Source organism: Patagioenas fasciata, chromosome 24 (assembly GCF_037038585.1).
Source record: "Patagioenas fasciata isolate bPatFas1 chromosome 24, bPatFas1.hap1, whole genome shotgun sequence".
In the NCBI taxonomy this organism is placed as follows: Eukaryota; Metazoa; Chordata; class Aves; order Columbiformes; family Columbidae; genus Patagioenas; species Patagioenas fasciata.
This window is the reverse complement of record NC_092543.1, coordinates 4,744,903-4,767,686: the sequence shown is the minus strand read 5'-3', so window position 1 is coordinate 4,767,686 and position 22,784 is coordinate 4,744,903. Positions and strand designations below refer to the sequence as shown.

The 22,784-nt window shown below is 49.0% G+C and overlaps 1 protein-coding gene across 1 annotated transcript in view; it reads left to right on the top strand.

Annotated features, from left to right (window-relative positions):
* The first annotated feature begins 1,230 nt into the window (after positions 1-1,230).
* The window catches only part of LOC136111373 (protein CEPU-1), a 283,780-nt gene continuing 262,226 nt past the window's right edge, over positions 1,231-22,784 (top strand). The window contains exon 1 of the mRNA XM_065855510.2: positions 1,231-1,627. Within this exon, the coding sequence (XP_065711582.1) occupies positions 1,552-1,627 (76 nt within the window). The 5' untranslated portion in view covers positions 1,231-1,551. The remainder of the gene's footprint in view (positions 1,628-22,784) is intronic.

Here is a 22,784-nt window from a genome sequence, read left to right as displayed (position 1 = left end):
CCAAGGGTTTGCAGCCAAATCTTCCTCTGAATTACAAAGTGAACAGCACAGATTTTGGAAGCCTCTGAGGAGGAATATATACAAAAAGCCAAGATATCTTTTTTTATTTTGCTTTGTCATTTTTCTGCCTATAATGTTGTTTTAAAGGGCTGTGAGTCACCTCAAGTAACATAATGAGATATACTCACCACTAATGAAAATAATGAATATTTAACAAGATATTATTTATTTAGGTTGTGTCAAATCGGAGTCTTGGGGTTCAGTGCCTCTAATATTCTCTGTGTTGGACAAAGGCTGAAGAAAATGTTAAGGTTTTATTCTAGAGGACCTTTTCTGTGTGGGCATGTTGGTGTCATGCTCTTGATGTTGGTTTGCGCTATGGACAGATGTAGCGGTTTTAGGTATCCTGGGTTGGAAGAAAGGTCTGTCTTGCTTTGGTTGTTGTGAAATAGGCACCAGAAACTGGCACGTGGGAAGAAGTTTAATTAACGGGAGAATGTACAAATCTAAGCAGGGTGCAAAGGTTTCTGCTACAAATTGAAGAATTATTTGCTATTAAATCTACTTTTAGAACAATTCCCATGTGGGAATTAGCCCAGTAGGAGGATGATGTTTGTTTGGACAGCACTGGGGTGCTCTCCCCACAGACACCAGCCCCCCCAAAATCAGGGGATGGGGGTGCACCCCTTCATTTCAGTGGGCGATACAGGGAGGGGGTGTCCCTCCCATCATTGCGCAGGTGGTGAAACTGAGTCACGGCACCGCTGCAGTCACCCTGGGGAGGGCGGGGGTCACCTCGGGGAGTAGTGTCACCCCATTTCCATGGTGGGGAAGGGCAGTGCTGAGGGGATGCCGGGGGGGTGATGAGGATGCCAGGGGTTTTGCGATGCTGAGGGGGGTCGGGATGCTGAGAGGGTATTGGGATGCTGAGAGGGTATTGGGATGCTGGGGGTGTTGGGATGCCAAGGGTGTCAGGATGCCGGGGGGGTGTTGGGGTGGTGAAGAGGGGGGTCGGGATGCCGGGGAGGGTCGGGATACTGGGGGTGCTGGGTAGGGGGTCGGGATGCCGAGTGGGGCTCGGGATGCCGGGGGGCGGGTCGGGATGCTGAGTAGCGGCCGGGATGCCGAGTAGGGCTCGGGATGGCGGGGGTGTCGGGCTGCCGGGGGGGTGTGTGATGCCGGGGGGGACACCCCCGCAGCCAATGAGCGGTTGCGGGGGAGGGCTGCGCTGCCTGCGCGGCCGGCGGCGTGTTGCAGCCGGGCGGCGTGTGCGGGCCGGAGCGGCGGGCACGGCAGCGCCTGTCCCTCGCACCTTGCAACCCCTTCCGACCCCCCTTTCCCCCCCTTCCCCCCTTTTTTTTTTTTTATTTTTGGGTTTTTTCCCCTCCCCCACCCTGCGGTACATTTTTTTTTTTTCCTTCCTTTTCCTCCCCCCCCCTCTCCCTTCTTCCTGCGCTTTGCTCCGGGAAACGCTGGATTTTAAAGCTCTCCCCGCCAGGCAGTGAGCGGGGAAGGAGGGGGAGAGAGAGAAACGCAGCCCGCGGTAGAAACATGGCCCAGGCGAAAATGCAGCACCCCGTCTCTTGGGCGATCTTCGCCGGGATGGCCGCTCTCCTCCTCTTCCAAGGTAGGGGATGCTGCGGGGGATGCAACCGGGGCGTGCGGGGGGTGCTCGGCCCCACGACATCACCCTCCGGGGGGGGTTCAGGGGATGCGGAGCACCCCCAGAACGGGAGCAGCGCTGGGAGAGGGTCCCCAGCCCGTTGCGAAGTTGCGGGGGTGCGGGTGTGGGTACCAGACGGCGGCATCTCCCAATTCGTGCTCCTTCCCCCGGGGCACCGCGTTGGGGGGGGAACTTCTCCCGTGGCGCAGCACCCACTGTGCTGATTGTTTTTTTGGGGAGGGGAACCGGTGCCGAACGAGTCTGTCATGTCAACTTAGTTCCCGCAGGAGCGATGCATCCAACAGGCTGGGGGGTCGGGGTCCCTCTTTGCATTTGCCGGACCCGTCTGCAAGGTCGTCCCAAAAACTCGGTGCATCCCCGGCTCCTGCCCGCCCCCGCCGGGCTGGGGAGTTGGGAAGTCCTTGTCCCGGGCGAGCATGAGGGGTGGTGCTTCTGGAGGGGGGGAGTTGTGCAAGAAAATTAGAAAAATAGAGCAAAAAGCAAGGGGAAAAATGGGGGGAAAGGAGGAGGCAGGAGCCAGCCCCATCTGGCCGGGAGCGCCGAGCCTGTCAGGTCGCGTTAGTCTCCTCGCAGCCATCTGGAGGGGCTGTGGGAGCGGGGTTACCTCGGGGTGGGGGGGCACACGGGGCCGCATCCTGCACCGGGCTGGGCAGGGAAGATGCGCCCGGGGGCTGCATTGCGCCGTGCCCGGGGATGCGCCCAGCGCCGGGGGTACCCGGGGCTTGGCGGGGGATGCAGTCACCCCTGGGGGTGTGGATGCACCCCCGTTCTGGGGAATGGGAGAGCAGCCAGCAGCTGCAGCCAGCTACCTCTGCACTGCCCCACTGCCCACCGAGGGTTGGGGACAGCGTTTGGGGGACGCAAACCAGCCCTGCCTGGTCCCCTCTTCAGCAGAGATGCTCTGCAGCAGGGCTCGGGGGAGTGTGGGACCCCTGTTTGTGTGGGGCAGGGGGCTGCCGAGCCAGATGGGGGGTTGCTGTGCACCGACGGAGCGGGGGGAGATGACCCAGCCACCGTTGCCCCTCGAACTTCATTCTCCTGAGCAGACTGGGCCCCCGCTTGTGCGGAGAGCCACCCTTGCCATATCGACCGGCGCGGGCTGCTTAGCATGCACATCACACGCCAAGGCATCGCTCCTCTTCGCCTTCCTCACGCTCGCCTTCTCCCTGGGTCGCTGCTTCCCGCTCGCGCTGCTCGGGATGGAGCATCCCTGCATCCCTGCATCCCGCGGGCTCTCCTGGGGATGGGAGCCCCGGCCCCCTCGGCTGCTGTCTCTGTGCGGTGTTGGAGGGCTGGGGATCCCCAGGAGGGGGGCACAGCTGCCCTTGCTTTCCTCATTTCTCCCGCTTAGAATTTGTGCTTTTTTTTTTTTTAATTATTAATTTTTGTATTTAATGCTTGCTTTTGGCTCCTGACTTGGCTTTCTTGCAGTCTTATTCCCTGCCTCTGGTCTTCTCTCATACTTCCTCTCCCTGCTCCCATCAAAGCTTACACATCAGAAAACAGTTTTTTATTATTATTTTAGTATTTCTTTAATTCTCCTCGGTAGCAGAGCAGTGGGGAAGGATGCGCTGCTTCCCCAAGCTAAAATCCCCTAACCCCAGTGCCTTGTTAAAGGCTGATGTGGGTGTCAGAAGTCCCTGAGTCACCGCTTGGGGTGGGGGGAGCAGGGAGCTACGTTGCACCCTCATCTGGGGCACCAGGGCAGAGCCCTGGGCTGCTGGGCAAAGTATTGCACACGGCAGCATTCAGCACCAGAAACTTTGGGCTTTTTGGGGGGCTGGGAGATATTTGCTATACTGAGTTTTCAGAGGGAACGATTCACCCCCCAGGAGGGTTATTTTGCATAATTGTATTTAAAAGAGTCATTAAAAACGCATTGAAAAAAACCCAAACCACGCAGCAAAAATAATCTTGCTTTTCAGCAAAAACTTTCTAAGAGGGTTTTGAGAAATTTGGGGTCATTCAGCCCCAAAGGTAATATATATGTTTTTATGCATTGCAAATATGAAGTGTAGCACCACGCTGCTGATAAACTCTTTCGATATTCACAGTATTTTTCTTTCATTTTGAACTTTTCTCCCTCACTTGGTGTACAAAAGTGGAGCTGGCTCGTGTTTGAAAATGCGAAAATTATTGTCATGCAGGAAAACTGTGTTTTGCACAAATCTACTACAAATGGCTCAAGAGATCTGTGCTGCCCTCTGCAGCAGTTTATCAATACTCCAGGTCATTTACCTATTTACAACCAAACAAACAATAAGAAAAAGTGGTTTGTGAGGATGCTCGAGAGTAAAGTGGAGCGTGAAGTGGGATAATTCGTAAGTGCTTGACCATCTGCATTTGTGCAAACATCCATAGGTCCTCCACATCCTGCAGATTCGCTGTTGGGTTTTTTGGGAATGTGGCCCCAAAATGGGAGCTGTTGGGTGTCGTGTCCATAGGGAAGGAGCCCTCTGAGCCCCGAAATGTCCATCGTGGTTTTGTGCACGGTGATGCTGCCGTTCCCCAGGCTCCTGGGTGTTGGTACTAGAGAGCAAGGTCGGGGCATTTACTTGGATGCTTGTGTTTGCTCTATCTCTTCTGTATGATATTTTTTTATAAATAGCAGCATATTTAAGCACCCAGCAATATTTTCTCTTCCATCTTTCCATGTTTCAAAGTCTTGGTGTGTGCTTGGTCTCACTGACTCGCACCCACCTGGATTTATGGAGGAACTTGTGCAAAAACCCCACCCCAGCACTTGGGAGTGGGAGAGAGAAGAAAACACTTCACTCAGCCGTGTGTGAAGGGATTAACCAGGCTAAAAGGTCATAGAAGATTTAGCTGGGCCTTTAGCATCAGTAAGCCAAGAATTATGGGAATTTGATTTACAAATTAGCATAAAGACCTTATTCTAATAAGCACACAAGCTGAAATAGGTATGTAAAATAATAGCATGTGTCAACATCATACGCGGGAGCGTTCCTCATCGGAATTATTCACTCAGTCGATGTGGCTGGGGTGAAAATAAATCCTAAACATGGGCTATAGGCTCATGTGTGATGAAAAGGCTGGATCTGGCCTTGGAGACACATTGATAGGGAGGAGCGACTGGCTCCTTCCCATCAGGAAGGGCAGGATTTGGGAACAGGGGTTGGGGTTGTTCATCCCGAGAGGACTTTTCCTCAGCAGAGGTGGGAGGGAAACCTTCTGGCAGTTCCTGCAAGAAGGTAATTGCGCTAATGAATGTGTATAAGTAAAATTATGTGTATCGACGTCTTTCTGTGAATACCCAGATTTATTGTTCCCTGGGGGAAATATTAGACGTGGCTTCGTGGTGGTTAATAGTTACTGTGCAGGTCAATAAAATGTGATATTCACCCCAACAGCAGAAAATAGCTATTTAATAGGTAATAACAGTAATAATCAATACCTACATGATTAGATAACCCAGTTATATGTAGTACATAAAAGGAGGGGAATGCGCTCTGGTTACTCAATGGCCTGATTTGCAGCGTTGCTGAACATCTGTCATTCTTGTTGATTTTAAGTGAAGCTGTAAGCAGGTACCCAGCACCTCTGGAGAAATCAGGCCACCACCTGGGATTAATTGGCGCATTTTTAAGACTCAGCAGAGCAAACAGGAACCCGGGCGGACCTTTGCCACCGGCAAGATGCTTTTGGAAGCGTTGTGCAAAACTGTGAGCTGGCACCTGAGATGCTGGGTTGGGATGGTGGTTTGGTGGGTGGCTTTGCTGCGGGTGCTCTGTGCAGCGTTGCACGTGGGGTTTTACTGTGTGTGGGGTGTTGCTGCTTCATGGGGAGCGTGTTTTAAGGCGTGCACCTGCTCACTGTCCTTAAAATGCAGGGATTAAGAAGGTGGCTGTGGTTGTCTGCAGTGGGATACGTGAGGAGGCAGCAGAGCAGACCTGGGCTGCATGACCAAGGGTTCATCCCTGTGTTTGGGATGGGACTCATTGGCCATTCAAGAGGAGACGAACATGAGTTTGACAAGTGGAGATCAGGTGGCAGCTGTGAGCTTGGCAAAATACTATTCTGGTTCAACTAGATTTCTGCAGCATCGTAGGGACCTTCTCTGTTTATATGACTTGGTAGTGCTGGGTGATCCGGGGGCTGCAGTCAGTTTGGGGATGTCCTAGTGCTCAGCAAACACTAGTTTTTCCTTACCATGTAGGCATTTTGGCCATCATAGTAACCCTGGTTTATGATTCTTCTGTCTTCCTCTTGTGCCAGCCCCAACTTGTGCTTTGAGACAATATCGGAAATGTCTGCTTGACATATTTTTCTTGCTGCTTTTGCTTAAAAATATCCATATTTGTGATTCCCTACCCCATTTTATTTTACCTCTATGGGGAAAAGAATTGATCAGTTGACAGATCTGGGTTAAGTTAACAAGCAGGGCTTGCTGTTTGCTGTGATAAACCATGGTGGAGGTGGAGGGGAGAGCTCCCCAGGCAATCGCAGTCAGACAGTGGAGGTGGGCGCCAAGCCGACACATGGGGAATATCTTTCTGGACATGGGGATGAGAAAAAAACCCCTCTTTTGCATCTGTCTTTCCTTCTCCAACTGCAGCAGTAGCAGGAAAAGGCAAAATTTTCTTTGCTTGTTTCCTACTTTAATGGATGCCTTATTACAGCAAAGCTTTCAAGAGGGTAAATGTGATGTTTTTTCAGTGTTGCTGGTTGTGCTGCTTTGATGGGCGGTGGCAAATCTCCCATTAGACTCAGCGGGACCCAAACATGACCAATCTCAGATGTTCACAGCAAAGGCTTGGAGCTGCAGCTTGGACTTGAGCTCCTGGTTCCGAACAGGAGCCAAAATGCGCAAAGCGCCAGGTTTTTTGGATTCTGTAGTAGAAATCCAAGCTGTACTGCTGCCTCCCATCTTCAGCCAGCATCCCTCACCTCTGCACATGGGTCTTTCCATGCCTTTAGTCGCTTTTGTAGGCAGAATGAAACCTTTGCAGAGGATGAGCTCTCTGTCGCTGCATCCCCTGGGGTCTTGGAGCCCTTTTGTAGGTGCTGGTGCACCTCCAAGTGCATTTGGAGGCACCAACCACCTTCCTCCTTCCCGAAGCTCATACCTTGCTCTTGGTTAATAATAAATCAGAGGTGCCACCTTTGCCGTGCTCCTTTATCTCCCACCAAGGAGGATATCATGGATTTTTTATGCTCTCACAGTTAATATGTCCAATGCTGCAAGCGGTTGTAAATTAATTGGCCCTTTGACCCCCTTGTCCCGTTGACTGTTCCAACTAAAGGCAACGCTGGGTTCTTGGCATGCTCTCTTCTGCCTTTTTTTTTCCTTTCTCGTCCTCCCGCGTGCTTCGCTTACTGATCAGGGGCAGCTAAAAGAGATCCTGGGAACCCAACCTCCGTAAATTGCTGGTGGTTGGATTTACTCCCTGAGCTCACGTCCTTTGCTCATCCTGCAGCCTCGTTGCGTGGTCCTTGCCCTTCCTCGCTTGGCCACACACTCCATAATGACACCGGCCATGTTTCTTCTTGTGTCTGGTCTATCTAACCTGGGTTTGCCTTGAAAACAGGGTCTTGCTATGGAATTGTACATCGCCAAGCATGGGGAAACCCTGATGTAAGGAGTTGGTAACACTACAAATGCTCAGCCCATGTGGCCGCTTTGCGTCCTCCCGTGACTTGCGGTGGGAGACAACAGCTGCTCAGAAATAAGAAATGCCACAGGAAATTGTGTAATATTAGAAATGAAGCAGAGTGGGGTTTTTATTTTTTCATTTATTCCGAAGTGGAATAGAACAGAACAGTCTCAAATTCCCAGGGAAAGTAAATTCTGAGAAAAACAAGGATTGATTTTTTGGAAACATTTTCGTTGCGATTCTGAGCGTGCAGAAGCTTTATGTACAAAGTTGTGAAGCGATTTCAAACAAAAAGAAAGAAATCGGAAGGCTGCATTCCAGCGGTATCAAAAGAGCCTGGAGTCTCGAGCCTTGTTACATTTTTTACTGTTATTTCTTCAAACCAGATCCTCTGCTAATGTTTTGATTTTGCCAGAAACAGCATTCTTGATTTAAAGAACTGGTTTGAAAGCCAAATCTGACCCGCCTCGTTGGAAGCGTGACAAGCACTTGAAACGAAGCAAGGTTCATTAATACTGTAATATTCTCTCGCCATTTAGGTTTTTTCTTCTCCATTGTCTGGTAGGAGTTCTGTGGTGAATAGCACTAAGTTCCTGGGTTGGTTCGGTTGTTTTCTAGCTTTATTCCATTTTTGCAGGACAGATGGTATTTATAGATCAGAGAGTGCCTGCATTAGGCTTTTTTGTGTTGTAAAGTCAATTCCTAAAGGCAGCACCGGGGTTTTTGATAGCGGGCCAAGGCTCGGGAGAGCGGCTGGGCTGGTTGGCAAGAGGTGAATTTGGGTTTAGCGTGAGTGACATCTCTCTTAATGAAGCCCTTTCTGGACCAAGGCTGGCGAGGAGCAAGATCCATTGGAAACCGGGGTGGTGGCGAAGCCAAAACCGCCTTGTCATCGAAGACAAACATTTAAACATTTGTATTATTTATTGTTTACCTTCCATAGTGCTTTTCTGCACATCAACATTTCCCATTGTGCGTTTGGGGCTTCAAAACCTGACATCACATTAGCGACCGGCTCCAAAGCTCCCAAATAATGCATAAACTCTGATTATTCCTTCTGATCCACTTGTGTTTATGTAAATGGCTAGAAAAGCGGTTTTCAGCTTATTTCAGAAGCTTAAGGGATTCATACCAAGCCTATTATTGAAAAAATCAGAAAGTGCAAAGCAACTTCTGAGACGAGGAATTAGCAACTCAATGGCAACGCACGTTGCCGTACGGGATCCGGCTGGTTTACAGACGGGAATTCCCTTGGGATTTAAAAATATATATATATATATCTATCTATAAAACACATGGTAACAGGTTGTCAGGCTCTGTGGGGAAGGATGGCGCAACTCGAGGGAGGTTTGTAATGAATCTGGAGGGCTGAGGGTCTGGGGTGGGAGGGTTTTGGCTGGTGATGTCCCCAGCGTCACCGTCCCCACCATGTGCAAGTGTTTGCCTGGGAGAGATGAGGATGTGAATCCTCCTGGGGACACCCCAGCCAGCCCTGCAGCCTCTCAGCCTCTTCTCCTGCTGCAATTCTATTGCTTTTATTTTTTCCCCTCTATTCGGTCCCTTTTCCCCCCCTTCCTTATGTTAATTTCCCACCTGAACACCAAGTACTTTATAAATAGCAAATCTGAAATGAATTTCCTAGCAGCAATCATTATCTCCCTCGACAGCCATTAAACATTCACACAAGCAGAGCAAAATGACAAAGGGGATTGATTTTTACAGTATGTTGGGGGGATGTAGGAGAAAGGAAATATGTTGACAAGGCGCTTTTTTCTTATTATTATTATTCTTCCCCCCATCTCCACTCTCCCCTCCCTTCCAGATCCTGTTTTGAGGAATTTAAAATCACCCGACGACTCCTTTTTGAGATCAGGTTGGGAGAGCCAAGTTAGAGATAAATACAAATACATTTGAAATAATAAAAGAAGCCCCATTCCCTCCTCCCTCAGCCCCTGCAAGCCGCTCTCCCATTGCGTGCGCCTGCTGAACATGAAGTTACTTCTGCGGCCGTTGAGATGAATATGTCAGAGTTAATGCCTCCGAAGATGGAGGGGTGGGCTGGAGGGGGCGGGGGGGCCCAATCTCCGCAGCCTTCTCAACACAATAAATGTGTTGATGCAATAGTTGGGAGCGGGCGAGCTGCTGCCGTATGAGGCACTGTAGCTGAAAATTTAACTTTGATTTCAATTTTCATATTTGTCAGCAATAATTAGATTCAAGAAATGTTTTCGCCGCTGTTCTAAAATACTAATAAGTAGAAGCCTTTGTAGTATGCCTAATGGAGTCTTTTTTTTCCTAGTGGGCTAGAAAAATTCCATTAAAGGGAGAAGTCATACTATATTACCGTGCTTCGATATGCATTGACTTTGCTGCCGCAGGAATATCGGTGCTGGGAGACAGCAGTTCTTGCTTCGAACCGTGGGGACGATGGCCGGGAATGGGGCTGGTGTCCCACGGTTGTCACCTGATGAGGCTTCCAGGGGACAGGGATGGTTGGAAGGGACCCCCCTGTGCTTGGTTTGGGGGGGAATTGAGCTTTTAGGGGAGTCTGGAGGCTTTCGAAGCGCTCGTGAGATGCTATTGCAGTGCAGCCTGGCTCTGGTCCAGCCTGCTGGCTTTGGCGCTTGGTTTTTTTGATATTACAAATTGCCGGGGGGTTTAAAGCTTCAAATTAATCCAGATCCCCCCCTTGCTGGCCCTGCCAAAGGCAAAAAGCCCCTTGTTCCCCTCCCCACCCCGTTGCGTGGGTTTCCCCGATGGGATGTGCCAGGTTTGATCCCACAGCAGTGCCAGAAAGGAAAGTGCTATTAAATCCGCTGGCGATGTGCACAGCAAATGGGGGAAGCTCTAAGTTGTGTCATTCTCAAGTTACTTCAGCCTATTAAGCAAACAAAAGCACTTGTGGAGTAGAGAAATGGAAATGGCCAACGTGGCCCGATTAATCCTGGATGTACAATTCCATTAATAAGCCAGCTTTTAATAGGTGGCTTTTTCCAGGAGCTGCTGGGAGTAAGAATTGATGTATTCACTGTAATTGTATTGCAGCTAATAGGATATGAAGAAAATTGCGTGGAGAACCTGTTCCTTCTCCACCCTTTTCCAATCAGTTGAAATAATGCTTCCCCCTGGAAGAGCCCAGCGAGGTCATGTAAATAGAAACAGGAATATGCTTAATTACGGTGGAGGTGATTTTAGCCCGTGCTTTTGCTTCCCCATCGAGCGGGCAGAAGCTGAACCAGCAGTTTGCAGAAGTGCCGGAGGAAATTTGGATCCCGATCCCAATGGGAATGCACTGTAGCTGGATATTGGGACTTTGTGGCTGCAGCTCTGGGTCCCTGTGCTTTTCAGAGCAAGATTTGGGCTTTTATCCATGAGTATCTCCCCAAGGGCTCTTGCGGGAGCAGCACTTGGATGCTGCAAAGCCCAGGCTGGCTGGCTGGATCAGCACATCCGAGGTAATGCAGAGCAGTGCCCCGGGATGCAGATCTCCATCATATCAACGCAAATGTAGAATAATGCACATGAAAGCGAAGGAAACATTAGCGCTAAGAGCTGACTGATTCAAAATCCAAGTGGCCCCTGATTATTGCAGCTATTTCTTTGCTAATGGGCTGGGGAATTCGCAGAAGTTTGCAGCCACTTCTTTTCTGTTCGTCACCGCTGGCCACTGGTTGGGGGTTGTTTGTTTTTCAGTCCTCCTCCCTATTTGTATGCATGCTCTGACCCTTCTTTGGTAGCAGGCGAGAGAGTAAATATAAAGGGAAGGGAAAAAAAGGGAAAAGAAAAAAAAAAGCCAAGGCACAGTTCAGCTCAAATCCCCAAGGAAACAGATGTGATTGCCTTACAGAAATGGCCCCAATAAGGCAAGAAAGGAATATTGCTTTTATAGCTTTTGGGATATAAAACATTTAGAAAATGTGATTGACTGGCAGGGCCTAATTCATCATTTACCCATTTCTTGCTCTTTCTCCATCCTTCTATCCACCCAAACGCAGAAGCGTGCTCAGACAAGGCTCATTTGCACCTTTTTTTTGCTTTCTGTCTCTTTTCTGCGCGTAACAGCCGTGCAAAGCCGTATTTCCTTGCGAGCTGAGCCGTGTGCATGCACACACAGGCACGTGTTCCCCTCTGCTCCTGACTCCTTGTCCCCCCGCCTGTGTCATGGATTTATCATCATTCTGCTAAGCACTCGAACTCCTGTGGCTATTTATAATTAATGCTCAGAAACCTGCCAATCCATTTAATGACACTAGGAGGTCATGGCCTCCCTTATAGCTTCCCATTAATCATCATTAGAACAGTTCTGGGTTTTTTACATTCTTTTAAAATGTTAATTCACCTTTATAATGCTCCTTTCAGCTCTGACTGTAAAGGGAGACTCTGTAGTGACTCCAGACTGTCTTGCAAGTGTGTGCAGGTGAAAGGCGCAGTGGGACAATTGCACTCGATAAAGTCTCTTGGATGTCTCCCGCTGGAATGAATTAGGCTCACAAAGTCTCTGAGATGGGATTTCTTCACTGCCCTCTGCTGCCTGCTCCTCGCAGTGATGCTGGCACAATTCCCTCCCTCCCGGCTCCATCTCTTGGGTAGGAACCGCGCAGCAACAGTAGAATAAGCTCATGGATGTTGATGCGGAGCTCAAGAGGGCCACGCGTGCTCTGCCAGGTTGTGTTTGGCATGTCTGTGTTGGGCACGTTTGCTTTGGCTCATGCATAGCTCAGTTTTACGGGGTTGTGGTTGTTGCATCCCCTCAGCATCTTGGTTTGGATGGAGCATCAGACTCATCCCTGGTGAATGTTAACAATAATCTCCGTTCTCAGAGAGCGGGGCTGCTCACGGGGTGAGTCCATCTCTTTCTCCTTCCTGCTGCAGCCTTTGCCCTCTGTCCCAAATCTCCAGCCTTTTCCTTGTGTCCCAAAGCATCTGTTGTCACTGTCACAGCCCCAGACCCTCGGGGGCCTATGCAGTGATAGAGGGGACTTAGCAGAGATGTCGGGTGGCAGCTTGGGGGAAGGAAAGCTCTGGGTGCCATCTGGTAGCTTTTGGCAACCAACAGCTCTTCTTAAATAGCCTTTTGGCTTGTGTCGGGAGCAGTTGTCCCCTTTCTCAAGTCAATCTGTGCTTGCCATTAATAGTAACATGTCCAAAGTGATGTGTGTCCCATTCAGATTCTGATTTTGATCACTTTTGGAGGGGTCCGCAGCTCTGCAGAAGTTTACTGCAATGCATGGAGCTTCTGGAGACTTTCTGTAGCCCTGGGGAATAAACCTGTAGAACATCCCATGATTCTTGCCTCATGGTCACAAATTGCTCAGCAAGACGGGGTGAGGCAGCCCCAACATCCAGCGCCTTCCATTGGGAGACACCCGCAGCCCCCATGGGTTTGGGGTGGGCGCAGGTTCATGCCGACCTCTCTGTTTTTGGGTGAAACAGGTTCACTTCTGCTCCTTTGGGGAGTTCTGGTCTTGGTGAGAGCCGAGCCCAGCCCCGTTTTTCTGAGTAAATACGCCAGCAGCATTTGGCTTAATGAACTGTGGCTTTTAATAAATGGCTCTTATCTTGCTGAAGTGCTGCTAAATTGTCAGGATTTAAAATTAGCCTAATAGATTTGCGGGCGATGTTTTATTCACTGGTTAGTTGGAAAGAGACAGAGAGTGGGAGAGATGGCTCCACCCAGTTCTCCCTAAATTATACAAGAGTTATTTATTTGTTTGGGCCGAAGGGGAAATGCTCTGGATTAATGTGTGATGCCTCAGCACCTGACTTAATGAGAATTTAGAGACCTATCCCAAACTGATAGTCTCCAATTAATCACTCAGTGGCCCCTTTGCTTTGCTGTCCCTGGAATATATTTTTCAAAGTGCTGGTTGGGTTGTGGGAGCAGCGGGGCCAGGGATGGACTGAGGAAGTTTTTGGGTGCTGTGGTGGCTTATAGGACCACTCCTTGCAGCTTTGGTCTACATTGGTGTTGAAGCAGAACCCATATATCTCTACTTATACCACATATATACCTGTGCAACTTGTATGCTTGAGCATGAAGTCGAGCAGGTCCTTGCTCAGCTTCTGATATGTCCCCTGAATCTTGCATGAGCTGCTTGTGCCTTTATTCCTTTTGGCAGCACAGAGCCAGTTATGATCCTGTTGACAGTTTGGAGACATATGGAGAATCAAGGCAGAACAGTGTTTTATAATAGAGTAATACGGGATCTGGTTGGGATGGAAGATGCCAGGGAAGTGTCAATCACTACCGTTACCCTAACAAACTGCTGTACCTGCGGAGATAATAATAATATTTAGCAGTTATGTAGCACCTAACAAGCTCAAACAGCACAGACGGTAGCTAATTAAATCTCCCAAGACCTCCTTTGGGTGGGTGTTTTCCTAAAAGCGTGGACCAGCTTCTGCCCAGGGTGTTTTGTGGGAAGTTAAATGCGTTTCTCCCCCGTTTCCCAGGTAAGGAAAGGTAGCGATCCTGCTGAAAATCCTCCCCGATGTTGAGCCTGAGCTCTGGATCAGGCTTACAGCAAGCGTGGTGGGCAGTCTTGGCGTTGCCTTGTGCTGTTGCCTCCATTTGTGAGTGTCGTGTGGCCTTGACTTGGTGATGCAGATGGCCAGAGGTGCTTGGATGCTCGATGCATCAGTGTGCTCTTTGTTCGTCCTTTCTGAAGTTGGAGAGTTTGGGTGCTGGGCACCCCAATGAGGATGCTGCCGGCACCCGTCAGTGACACGGAGATGGTGATACAGATGGTTTGCATGGCCGGATGAGCAGTAGTGTGGTTTTCTCCCTTGTCTTTTCTGCTGCTCTTTTCCCTGCTTGGTTCATCCTTCCCCTGCCCAACCTGCATCTCTCTTGACTGAGCAGCATCCTGGAGAAGTGAGGCTGGTACTTCTCAAGCAACATCCCAAACTTGGCCAGGACATCCAAGATCACAGCGACTGAAAGCCAGGCTTTCAACTTGTCCCCATTTGGCTTCTTCTCACCTTGCCCTTTCTGGAAAGCAGCAGGTGACACAATATGTGGGATCCAGCCATGATCCTCAACCCCTGCCCAGCGGTGTCACCACTCCAGCCTGTGACTTTGTGAAGGTTAGTGTTTGCGTCGGGTAGTAGCAATGCATGATGCACAGTGTCAGCCATAAAGGAAATATTGTATATAAAAGATAAGTTTTTTTCCTTTCTTGTGGCAGGGGAACAAGGCGCCGGGTTCATTTAGCATTCATAAAGTCTTGCTTTGGAAACGCCTTTAAGTACTGCTGAGGGAGACTTGAAGGAGCGTGTTTGAGAGTCAAATGCACATCTCCTTGGGCTCTCCTTTCATCTGCTTTAAAAAAACACAATCTTTTTTTCTTAATCTTTTTTTCCCCCTCTGTAAAAATACTAATCTTCTCCAACAGCAGCAGACACCCAGGGTGCAGGCGCTCAGCAATTAGTTCAGTGAACAGAATAAGTGAGGAGCAGAGGGAAGGGGAGACTCAGCCAAATACTGGGAGGATGGCAAAATGCATGTTGCTAATTAGGAGGCAGCTCAGCACGGTACAGGAGGACGGCGCCTGGTTAATTTGGGTGCAAAGTCACAATACGTGTTGTCTGCCTGGGTGGCAATGCTCTTTTTGGGATGCCCAAGTCCTTGGAGATGCTTGACATGAGGAGCACCCAGCAGGGAATTTGAGTCTTGGTCTGGATCTGAAAGCAATTGGTGAAAGAACCGAGGGAGGATGAGGTGGGGATGAAGCTCGAGGTTTGGTGAGATGTACAACCGAGCACACGTATTCCTGACTTGAAGCTGACTGTGGATCTCTGTTGGGAGAACAACGTGGAGCTTTTGGCTTGAGTCCTCTCTGGACTCTTGGCCGATGTGGGGAAGGAGTGGCCATCCTCCAGAGGCTGGGCTTTCCCGGCACGGAGTCATTTTGGACTCCGCATTAGTGTGGGAATTCAACGGGTGATTCCAATTACCATCACGGGAGCTGAGGCAGAGGCAGCAAGCGTGGAGAGGGAGGAGAAAGCAACAAGTGGTGTCATCATCCAACCTTCTTCAGATTGTCAAGAGCCAACTTCTTGGAGTGTCAGATGGGCAGAAGTTCAGCTCAGCCCCTTCTTTTGGCTGCAACTTTTCTTGTCCTTGAAATCTCTCTCCTCCGCTCTTCACTTGAGGGAAGGGAATTTATTGCAATGAAGTATGTTTGTCTTGTGGCTTTTTATGAAAACAGCACATGTCACTGCCCCGATTTCCTGGAGCCAAAGGATGTGGCTGGATTTCAAAAAGAAAAAAGACTGGATGATTTCATTATTGCTAACAACTGTTCCCACCAAGATAAGGACAGTCTAATCACATTCCCCGTGCAGAAGTACCAAGGGATCCAAAAGGGAACGTTTCCTTTTGATTTTTCTGCATTGTCTTCTGTGTTTTGGTCGTGTTCGGTGCTGTGCGGTGCCAGAAGCAGGCTGTGAGGCTGAATGGGCTTGGGGAGAATGTCATGGTTATCAGGGCACTGGTGTCCCAGGTTGGAGATGCTCTGCCAGCAGCAGCCTCCATCCAACCTGATGCGTGGGTTTATTTCCTTTGACCGCCTGCGGTCAGGACTTGAGCTCCGCTGTCCCAGACTCCTTCAGCCTGAACCAGTGAGCCAATTCAGCTCGTAACACTCTGCCCAAGAGGAGCTGAGGACTGGGGGACAGTAGAGCCAAGGGCCGGACAATTTTTGGCTGTGCCCTCTAACATGCTCTTCTTCTGGCTCTATGGAGTCAAAATGCCATGTGTCCTGGTTAAAAAGCTTCATGTCACAAGGAAGGAACTCTTTAGGCTTTGATTTGCCTTGTAGCAAGAGATAACATTATCGTCTCATCCTTTAATGATTTGAGGACGGAATATTTTTTTCACATCAATTTATCTATCTGGGTAGCCCAGATTCTGCTCTCACGCTGCTGGCGGGTGGATGGTGTAAAAGTTGTTGTTAGCAAAGGGGATGAAGTAACTCAGCCTTCCTCCTCACCCTCTCCTTGTTTGCGTGCCCTTGGCACTTAGGAGCGCCGTAAAGGCACTAATTCATTGGTCTCGTTAGCACGGAGTTGTCATTTGGTGAGCAAAGTGAGGTGCTCTCTTCTGGAGCACAGGGTCACCGATTCAGGTCCCAGCAGCGACCACCCAAAGAGAAAAGATGACTTATAATTACATTCATAATTGAAAGTGATTAATGGTAGTAAAAGAACTTGGAGCGATTTCTTGTAATTAAATACTAATTTTAATTCCTTTGCAGTGCCGAGCACCATATTTGCTTTACTGGTGATATTTATGGCTGTGCCCTAGCACAGTTTAATATCTTAAAAATACATACTAAGTGATTAACATTTTTTGTAAATGGGTAAACAAGTAAATATCAATTCATTTGTTTACTTTGCCTCTGTAATGAACGATTATTATTTCATATTTGTGAGGATCTGTGGCTTTGAGTGGAAGCAGAGGGAACCTTGATTGCTCCCAAGCTGGGGGAGTCCCGGTTTCTTCTCCAGGCTGCCCTAGCTGCAGGAAAACATTAAAAAATAACTTTAAAAAGCTAGTAGAAGGAGGCAGGGATCACATCTGCAATGGTTTAGACTCAGAGGACATGGTGGGCGAGTTTTGAGGCTGCTGACAGCAGCGAAGCCTCTTGCGAGGGCTTGGTGCAAGAGAACGGGAGTCATCTGCGCGCGGCAGATGCTCGCTGGCTGCTGCTCGGTCTTGGAGAACAGAAGTGTCACGAAATGAGCCGCTTCTGCCAGGTTTTGGCTGTCTGGAAGTGACACCTTTCAAACCCAGCTGCCGCTCGCCATGCTGCGCATCGGGGGCTGCTCGGGGCTGCCCTCCCCGCGGTCCAGCACCAACATCATCCCCTCCCCGCCGCTCATTGGAGAAGGCATCACCCCTGCCTTCACCCTTGGGCTTTTGGGGATGTATTTCCAGAATTTAATGCTTCATCCTTCATACTATCATCATATTGATTCGGTTTTTTAATCTTGACATATCATGCCAGCGTGGTTTGGGTTGTGGCTGTGGACAGCTTGCTGATGGATGCTGTTATATATAGCACTGTAGGATGAGTGTTGTGTGCCTGGATGTGCTCGTGTCCTTCCTGTGCCTTGACAAAGTTGTTTTCAGATGAGCCAGGCTGGGAATCTGTTTCCTGAAAACTTGGTCCCGCTCACATAGCAACACACGGGGCCAGAAAGCACTTGATGGAAATCATGTCTCTTCCTCACCAGTTCCTTGATTCCTTGCTAATGCTTTTCATTCCCTCTTGCTGCTTGAGAGAGCTGATCGTCTGATTAAATTAAGACAGACACAAAAGCAGCTGGCCTGCCAAAGCCTGGGATTTTATTAAAAATAATATTGTTTACAGAGTTCTCTCCTTTTATGGCGCATATAAAACAGTGTGTTCCACCCGAGCGGCCGGCAGGCTCCCTGCAATTTACCCGGGAAGAGGGAAGAGATGGGAAGACATTAAACCTTGTCTTGATGGGGAGTAGGGAGGGCATGGAGGAGAGGGAGGTTGGGGATAAGAGACAGAGCGTGGCTGTGAGAGCGAATGAGAGAGAAGGAAACGCGAGGAAGAAAATGGAAAAAAAGGAAGGATGGTTCCCTGTTCCCCACCTCCCCTTCTCCCCTCGCATACCTGTGCTGAAATGAAGCGTTGAAAAAGGAGAGAGATGGTGGAAAAGAGATAAATTAGGCCAAAGAGCTTCAACTGGGGACCCAGAGCTGCTTGCCCTCCTTGCAATATTCAGGAGCCTTTCCCGGGCTGTCCGTGCACTGGAAAGGCTCCTCCGCTCTGTTCTTGGATGAGATCTTGCAGATGCTTTTTGTGGAGCTCTGCCTCCTGTCCACCCAAATGCCCCCAGCCTACCAAGACCTCACCCAAGAGCCCTCACAGTTTGTAAATGATTTATATGGAGTTTATTTGAGCCTCAGGGATCAGCTGGAAGCAAAGGGAGGATGCGCTGGGCACGGTGCGTGGCCATGGGTCGTGGTGTGAGGGGCTGGCAGTGAAGCAAGGAGGGACAAAGAGGTTTCGCCAAGGTCACAGAAGCAGCTTGAGATAATATCCAAGCTTAAACCAGGGCCCCCACCTCCAGCACACCCCTGTGCTGGCTTAAATGAGTTCGTGGCTTGTTTTGGGAGGCACAGAGAAGCTTTGCTAATGCCCTCCCTCTGCTTTGCTTTCTCTCTTCTTTCTGTGTTGTCTTCTGTTTGTTTGTTTGATTTGGTTCCAAATAATTAATTGTAAAAACCCATGCCTAATGGTTTGAATGAAGGACGGATGGGTACTTTAATTAACTTGTGAAAGGATTATACACTTATGTTTTCAGTCTCCCTGACCCCAGCCGAAGTAACAAGGCTTGAGCATCCTTGTGTTCTGACGGAGCCAACCGATGCCTGAACATGAAAGAGCGATGGGGAGGCGGGGGATCAGCTGGAGATCCCCCAGGAAAAACCGTTCAGCTTGAGCTGGGAAAACACAATTGGGATCCTGGTTGTTGTTAGCATGGGGGGGTCATTCTTCTCCCCTTTGTAGATGGGACCCTGGGGGAAACACGTCCCACCCCATCTCCTTGGACCGCCGAGCCCCAGTGTGCTGGTCATGGTGAGAACCTCATGGATGTTCACATGCTGGTTTTGACACCTTAAAGGGGTTTGGTGACGGATACATCCCATGAGTTGTACAGAGACTTGAGGGACTGAGTGGTGCTGAGACATATTTTGACCTTATACATAAGAAATTTGGACTGAACATAAGCCATCTACCCTTCCTTTATAAGATGGTTATCATGCAAGCTTCCGAGGTCTAGCACGAGAAGAGATGCCATCTTACTTTCTACCCTAAACCAGGCAAAATTCAGTCATAGTTCAGAAAGTTCTGGGACCAGGCTGGGTCAAATAATTTTCTGAATGAGTCAAAAGTGCTTTGAATACCTGTGAGAGGGATGGGGCTGTCGCTGCCATCGTGCTACTGAGTCACCGGGCAATTTCCCGTCCTTCCCTGTGCAAAACACTCCAGGTGGGAGCTTCAGCAGTTCTGCTTAAAACAAGGCTGATTGGGCTTGTTCTCTCATGGAAAATGCATGAGAAAAAAAATGAATTTCCATGCTGTATTTTGGATCAGAAGTCGTTTTTTACACCAAACAAGGCCTTTCTGGCCTTCTTTCAGTAGTGGTATCCGTCCCTGGAATCCTCTGCACTTATCTGTCCCCCGGCAAGCCGTTCTGTTTGATTACTAATCTGCCTTATTATGTTTTTTAAATGCACTTTAATATTTTAGTTTTAGTGATTTTTTTTTTTCCCTTCTTTTTATTGGAGGCTGAATCGCAGCTTCTGAAGCGCGTACCTCTCTTTTACTTCAATGCCAACCTTTCACGTTTATCCCAAGGCATAACATGGTCCTTACACCGTTTGAAATTAGATACACTGATTAGAGCATCTCTCAGCCCCTGCTGCTGCTCTGCACCTCAAAGGACGGCTCAGAGAAGAGGCTGGAGGTTGGAGCTGGGAGTATTTATGCGCTCAGCGTGTGATTTCTTGGGACTTTACGCTTGTTTTAACTCTCTTTTCAAGTGACCCAGAAATCAAGTGTCTGCTTGTAGGTCACAAAATGCCTTGGTGGTGGTGTTGATGTGTTTGGTTGGTGTTCTGTGATGTGCACGGGTCGTGTCTATGAGGATGCGCGTGGTAAGCCAGAGAGGCGAGATAGACACACAGGGTCAATTGCAGTTGGTGCTTTTGCCTTATTTATTTTTAAGAACAATGCTGAAATACTGAAGAAGCCACTAAGAACTGTTACATCTGGTGTTTTATACTGAGAGTGCTTCTGGCTCGGGTGTTTAGTATTCTCAGTTCTTATTGAAGAGAGCAGCAACCTAAAATCTGCCGCGCGTGCTCGGAGGTGCTCAGCACCCCTTGCAATAGGGCGCACACCTCGCGGAGTGCGGTCTGACAGCCCAAAATGTGCGCCTGGAGTGCTGTCAGGAGCCTGTTTAGGCTGCTGCTCTGCTTGTAATCGCTCCCTGGAGATCCCTCCCTTTGCTTAACAAGAGGTAAAGCATTTCGTTAAGGGAATTCGTTTTGAGAGGTTTTTTCACCTTTTTTTCCCCTTTCACCTCAGTGTGGTCTTGGAGAAATTGCATATTCCATAGGGAGGAGGTGTGATGGAGAGGACAGATGTTGCAGATGTGGGTTGGAGCTGATGATGATGGAACCTGGAGGTGCCAGATCCTCGCGGGGCTTGGCAGAGGAGCAAGCACAACTTCTGGCAATGACGTGGTTTGCTCTTAGAAAAACTTTTCCTTCTCTGAACGCTTTCTTGAATATGTCAGCGCTTCTAATAGGGAAGCTGAGCTCTCCAGGGGAAGGAGAATGTGTTTCATGGATCTGGTTGGCTTCAGGAGCAATTGATCTTGGGTGATGGGGGTTTGTCTGGGAGGTGGGACTGTGTCCAAAGCTCTGACCCGGGGTCTTGCTCACCTTGGGGCAAAAGGTGTGATCTAAGTCAGCTTGGAGACAGGTGCTTACCCACCACGATAACCTTTCGGCCTTCAAATCTTTGCAAAACGGATAAAAGTCCATCTGCGCTCCGAGGCGCAGCCTTGGAAATGAGGGCGATTGAAACACCGTGGTGCTGGGAGGTATGGAAATATTAATATGTTGGATTTCTCTGTTGAATTCAAGCCAGCAGCCACCCTGCTCTTAATGACCAGCCCTTGCTGTCTCTCCAGGTAGGAGTGATATTTGTCTGAATTGGTTTAGCTTCAGTTTCTAAAGATGGCCAGAAAGCCTGGTCTAATTGAGTTGCCTCGGGAAATTCTCAGTGCTTCTGTCAGTCGGTGTGAGACTGAGCTGTCATTTTTGGCTGAGCCTTTTCAGTCCTCCCCTTGTTAAAAACCTTGAGTGGTGCGAGAGAGGGGACAAACGAGTAGCAGGATGGTCACCCTTGATGGGCTGAGATAGATGGGATGCATCTCCAGTCAAAGCCATGGCTTTTTTTTTACATGAACTGCGATAGTACCGTGTCCAAATACCATGTGAAGGGGAACAGGAGCTGGGGGTGAGCAGAGAGGAGAGACTGTGATAACTCTATCCAGCGAAGCGAGTTGTCCCTGGAAATAGAACATGAATAAGTAATCTGGATAAATAATGGAGCTGTCTGAACTGCGACAATAAAGAATAAAAGTGCTGAGTGTGGTTCGCTGTGATTTGTGGGGTCACGGCGTCTCGGACAGTGGAGCCCTTGTTCCCACTGGTGAGCAGGTGCTCGCAGACGGATCTCATTGACGTTGCAGAGATTACTTGTACAGAGGTCATTTAACAGCGATTTTGTGGTCTGGGCTGTTGTTATGCTGCTGCGACATGTTTGTGAAACCTGAAAGCTCGCTGTGTCTTGGTCTGCTGCTGAATAACCTCGGCAGGATTACAAAACTGCAGGGATGGGTGGGATCCCGACTCACGTAGCCTTGGAATGGAGTTGGGCACACATGGGGCATCCTTCGTGGGTAACCGAGCTGCTCATTGGTGATAGACGTGGTGTAGCTTCCTAGAGACCTTCTGCAAGGGTTTAATGAGCCTGAGAGGAGCTTATTCCAAGTACCAAGAAAGGGTGGACCAGATGATCCTTGTGGTCTCATCTAACTTGGTATTCTATGATACCAAACCAAAATTTTCCCTGCAGCTAATTAGGCTGTTTTCTTCTCCCTCTTGGAAGGGATGTGACAAATAATTATTCACCGCTTCCTTCATATGGTATTTATGTATGGGAAGAGTGCTGTCATGTCTTTTCTTTTAGTGACAAAGTAAACCCCAGTGTCTTTCATCTTTCTCTAGAGTTGTCTGCATCTCTCACCAGTTTCATTGCTATTCCGTGGACTCACCTGCCCTTGTCCATGGCTTGGATGTGCAATTAATTGCATCGCATCAGTTAGAGAGGTGTGTCCCACACTGTGGCAAATGCCATTCAGATTGTTCTGAAAAGAAAGGGAACCTCCAGCTGCAGGTTGGATGGAGCCAGATGTGCTGCGGAGGAAAGTGATGTGGTTAGCGCAGGTCAGCGGGTCAGCCCTAACGTGTTAATCAACAGTGACTTAAGCAACAAGGACTTCAGCTTTACCTGTCTTGAAAGCGTGATGTCCAGATTAGGATGAAGTACTGCAACTGACACCTTGAACTAAACCAAGTGGAGCAAAATAATTCTCCTTTTTCCTTCTTAAAATGCTCATATTAACTCACGTTTTGTAGCCTGGTAGGTTCCTTCGTAGTTTGTGGTCACTGTAACACCCAGTCCTCTTCTGAGTGTGGTTCCCTGATTGTTTTTCTTCCTTTTTATACATGCATTTGATTTTTTTTCCTCTCTAAGTGTATCACGTCATGCTTGTTCATATTGGATTTCCTGTTGCTCGATTCCAGAGGCCGTTTGAGATTCTGGTCCTACCCTCGCAACCCGCCCAGCCCCTCTCCTCCTAGCTGG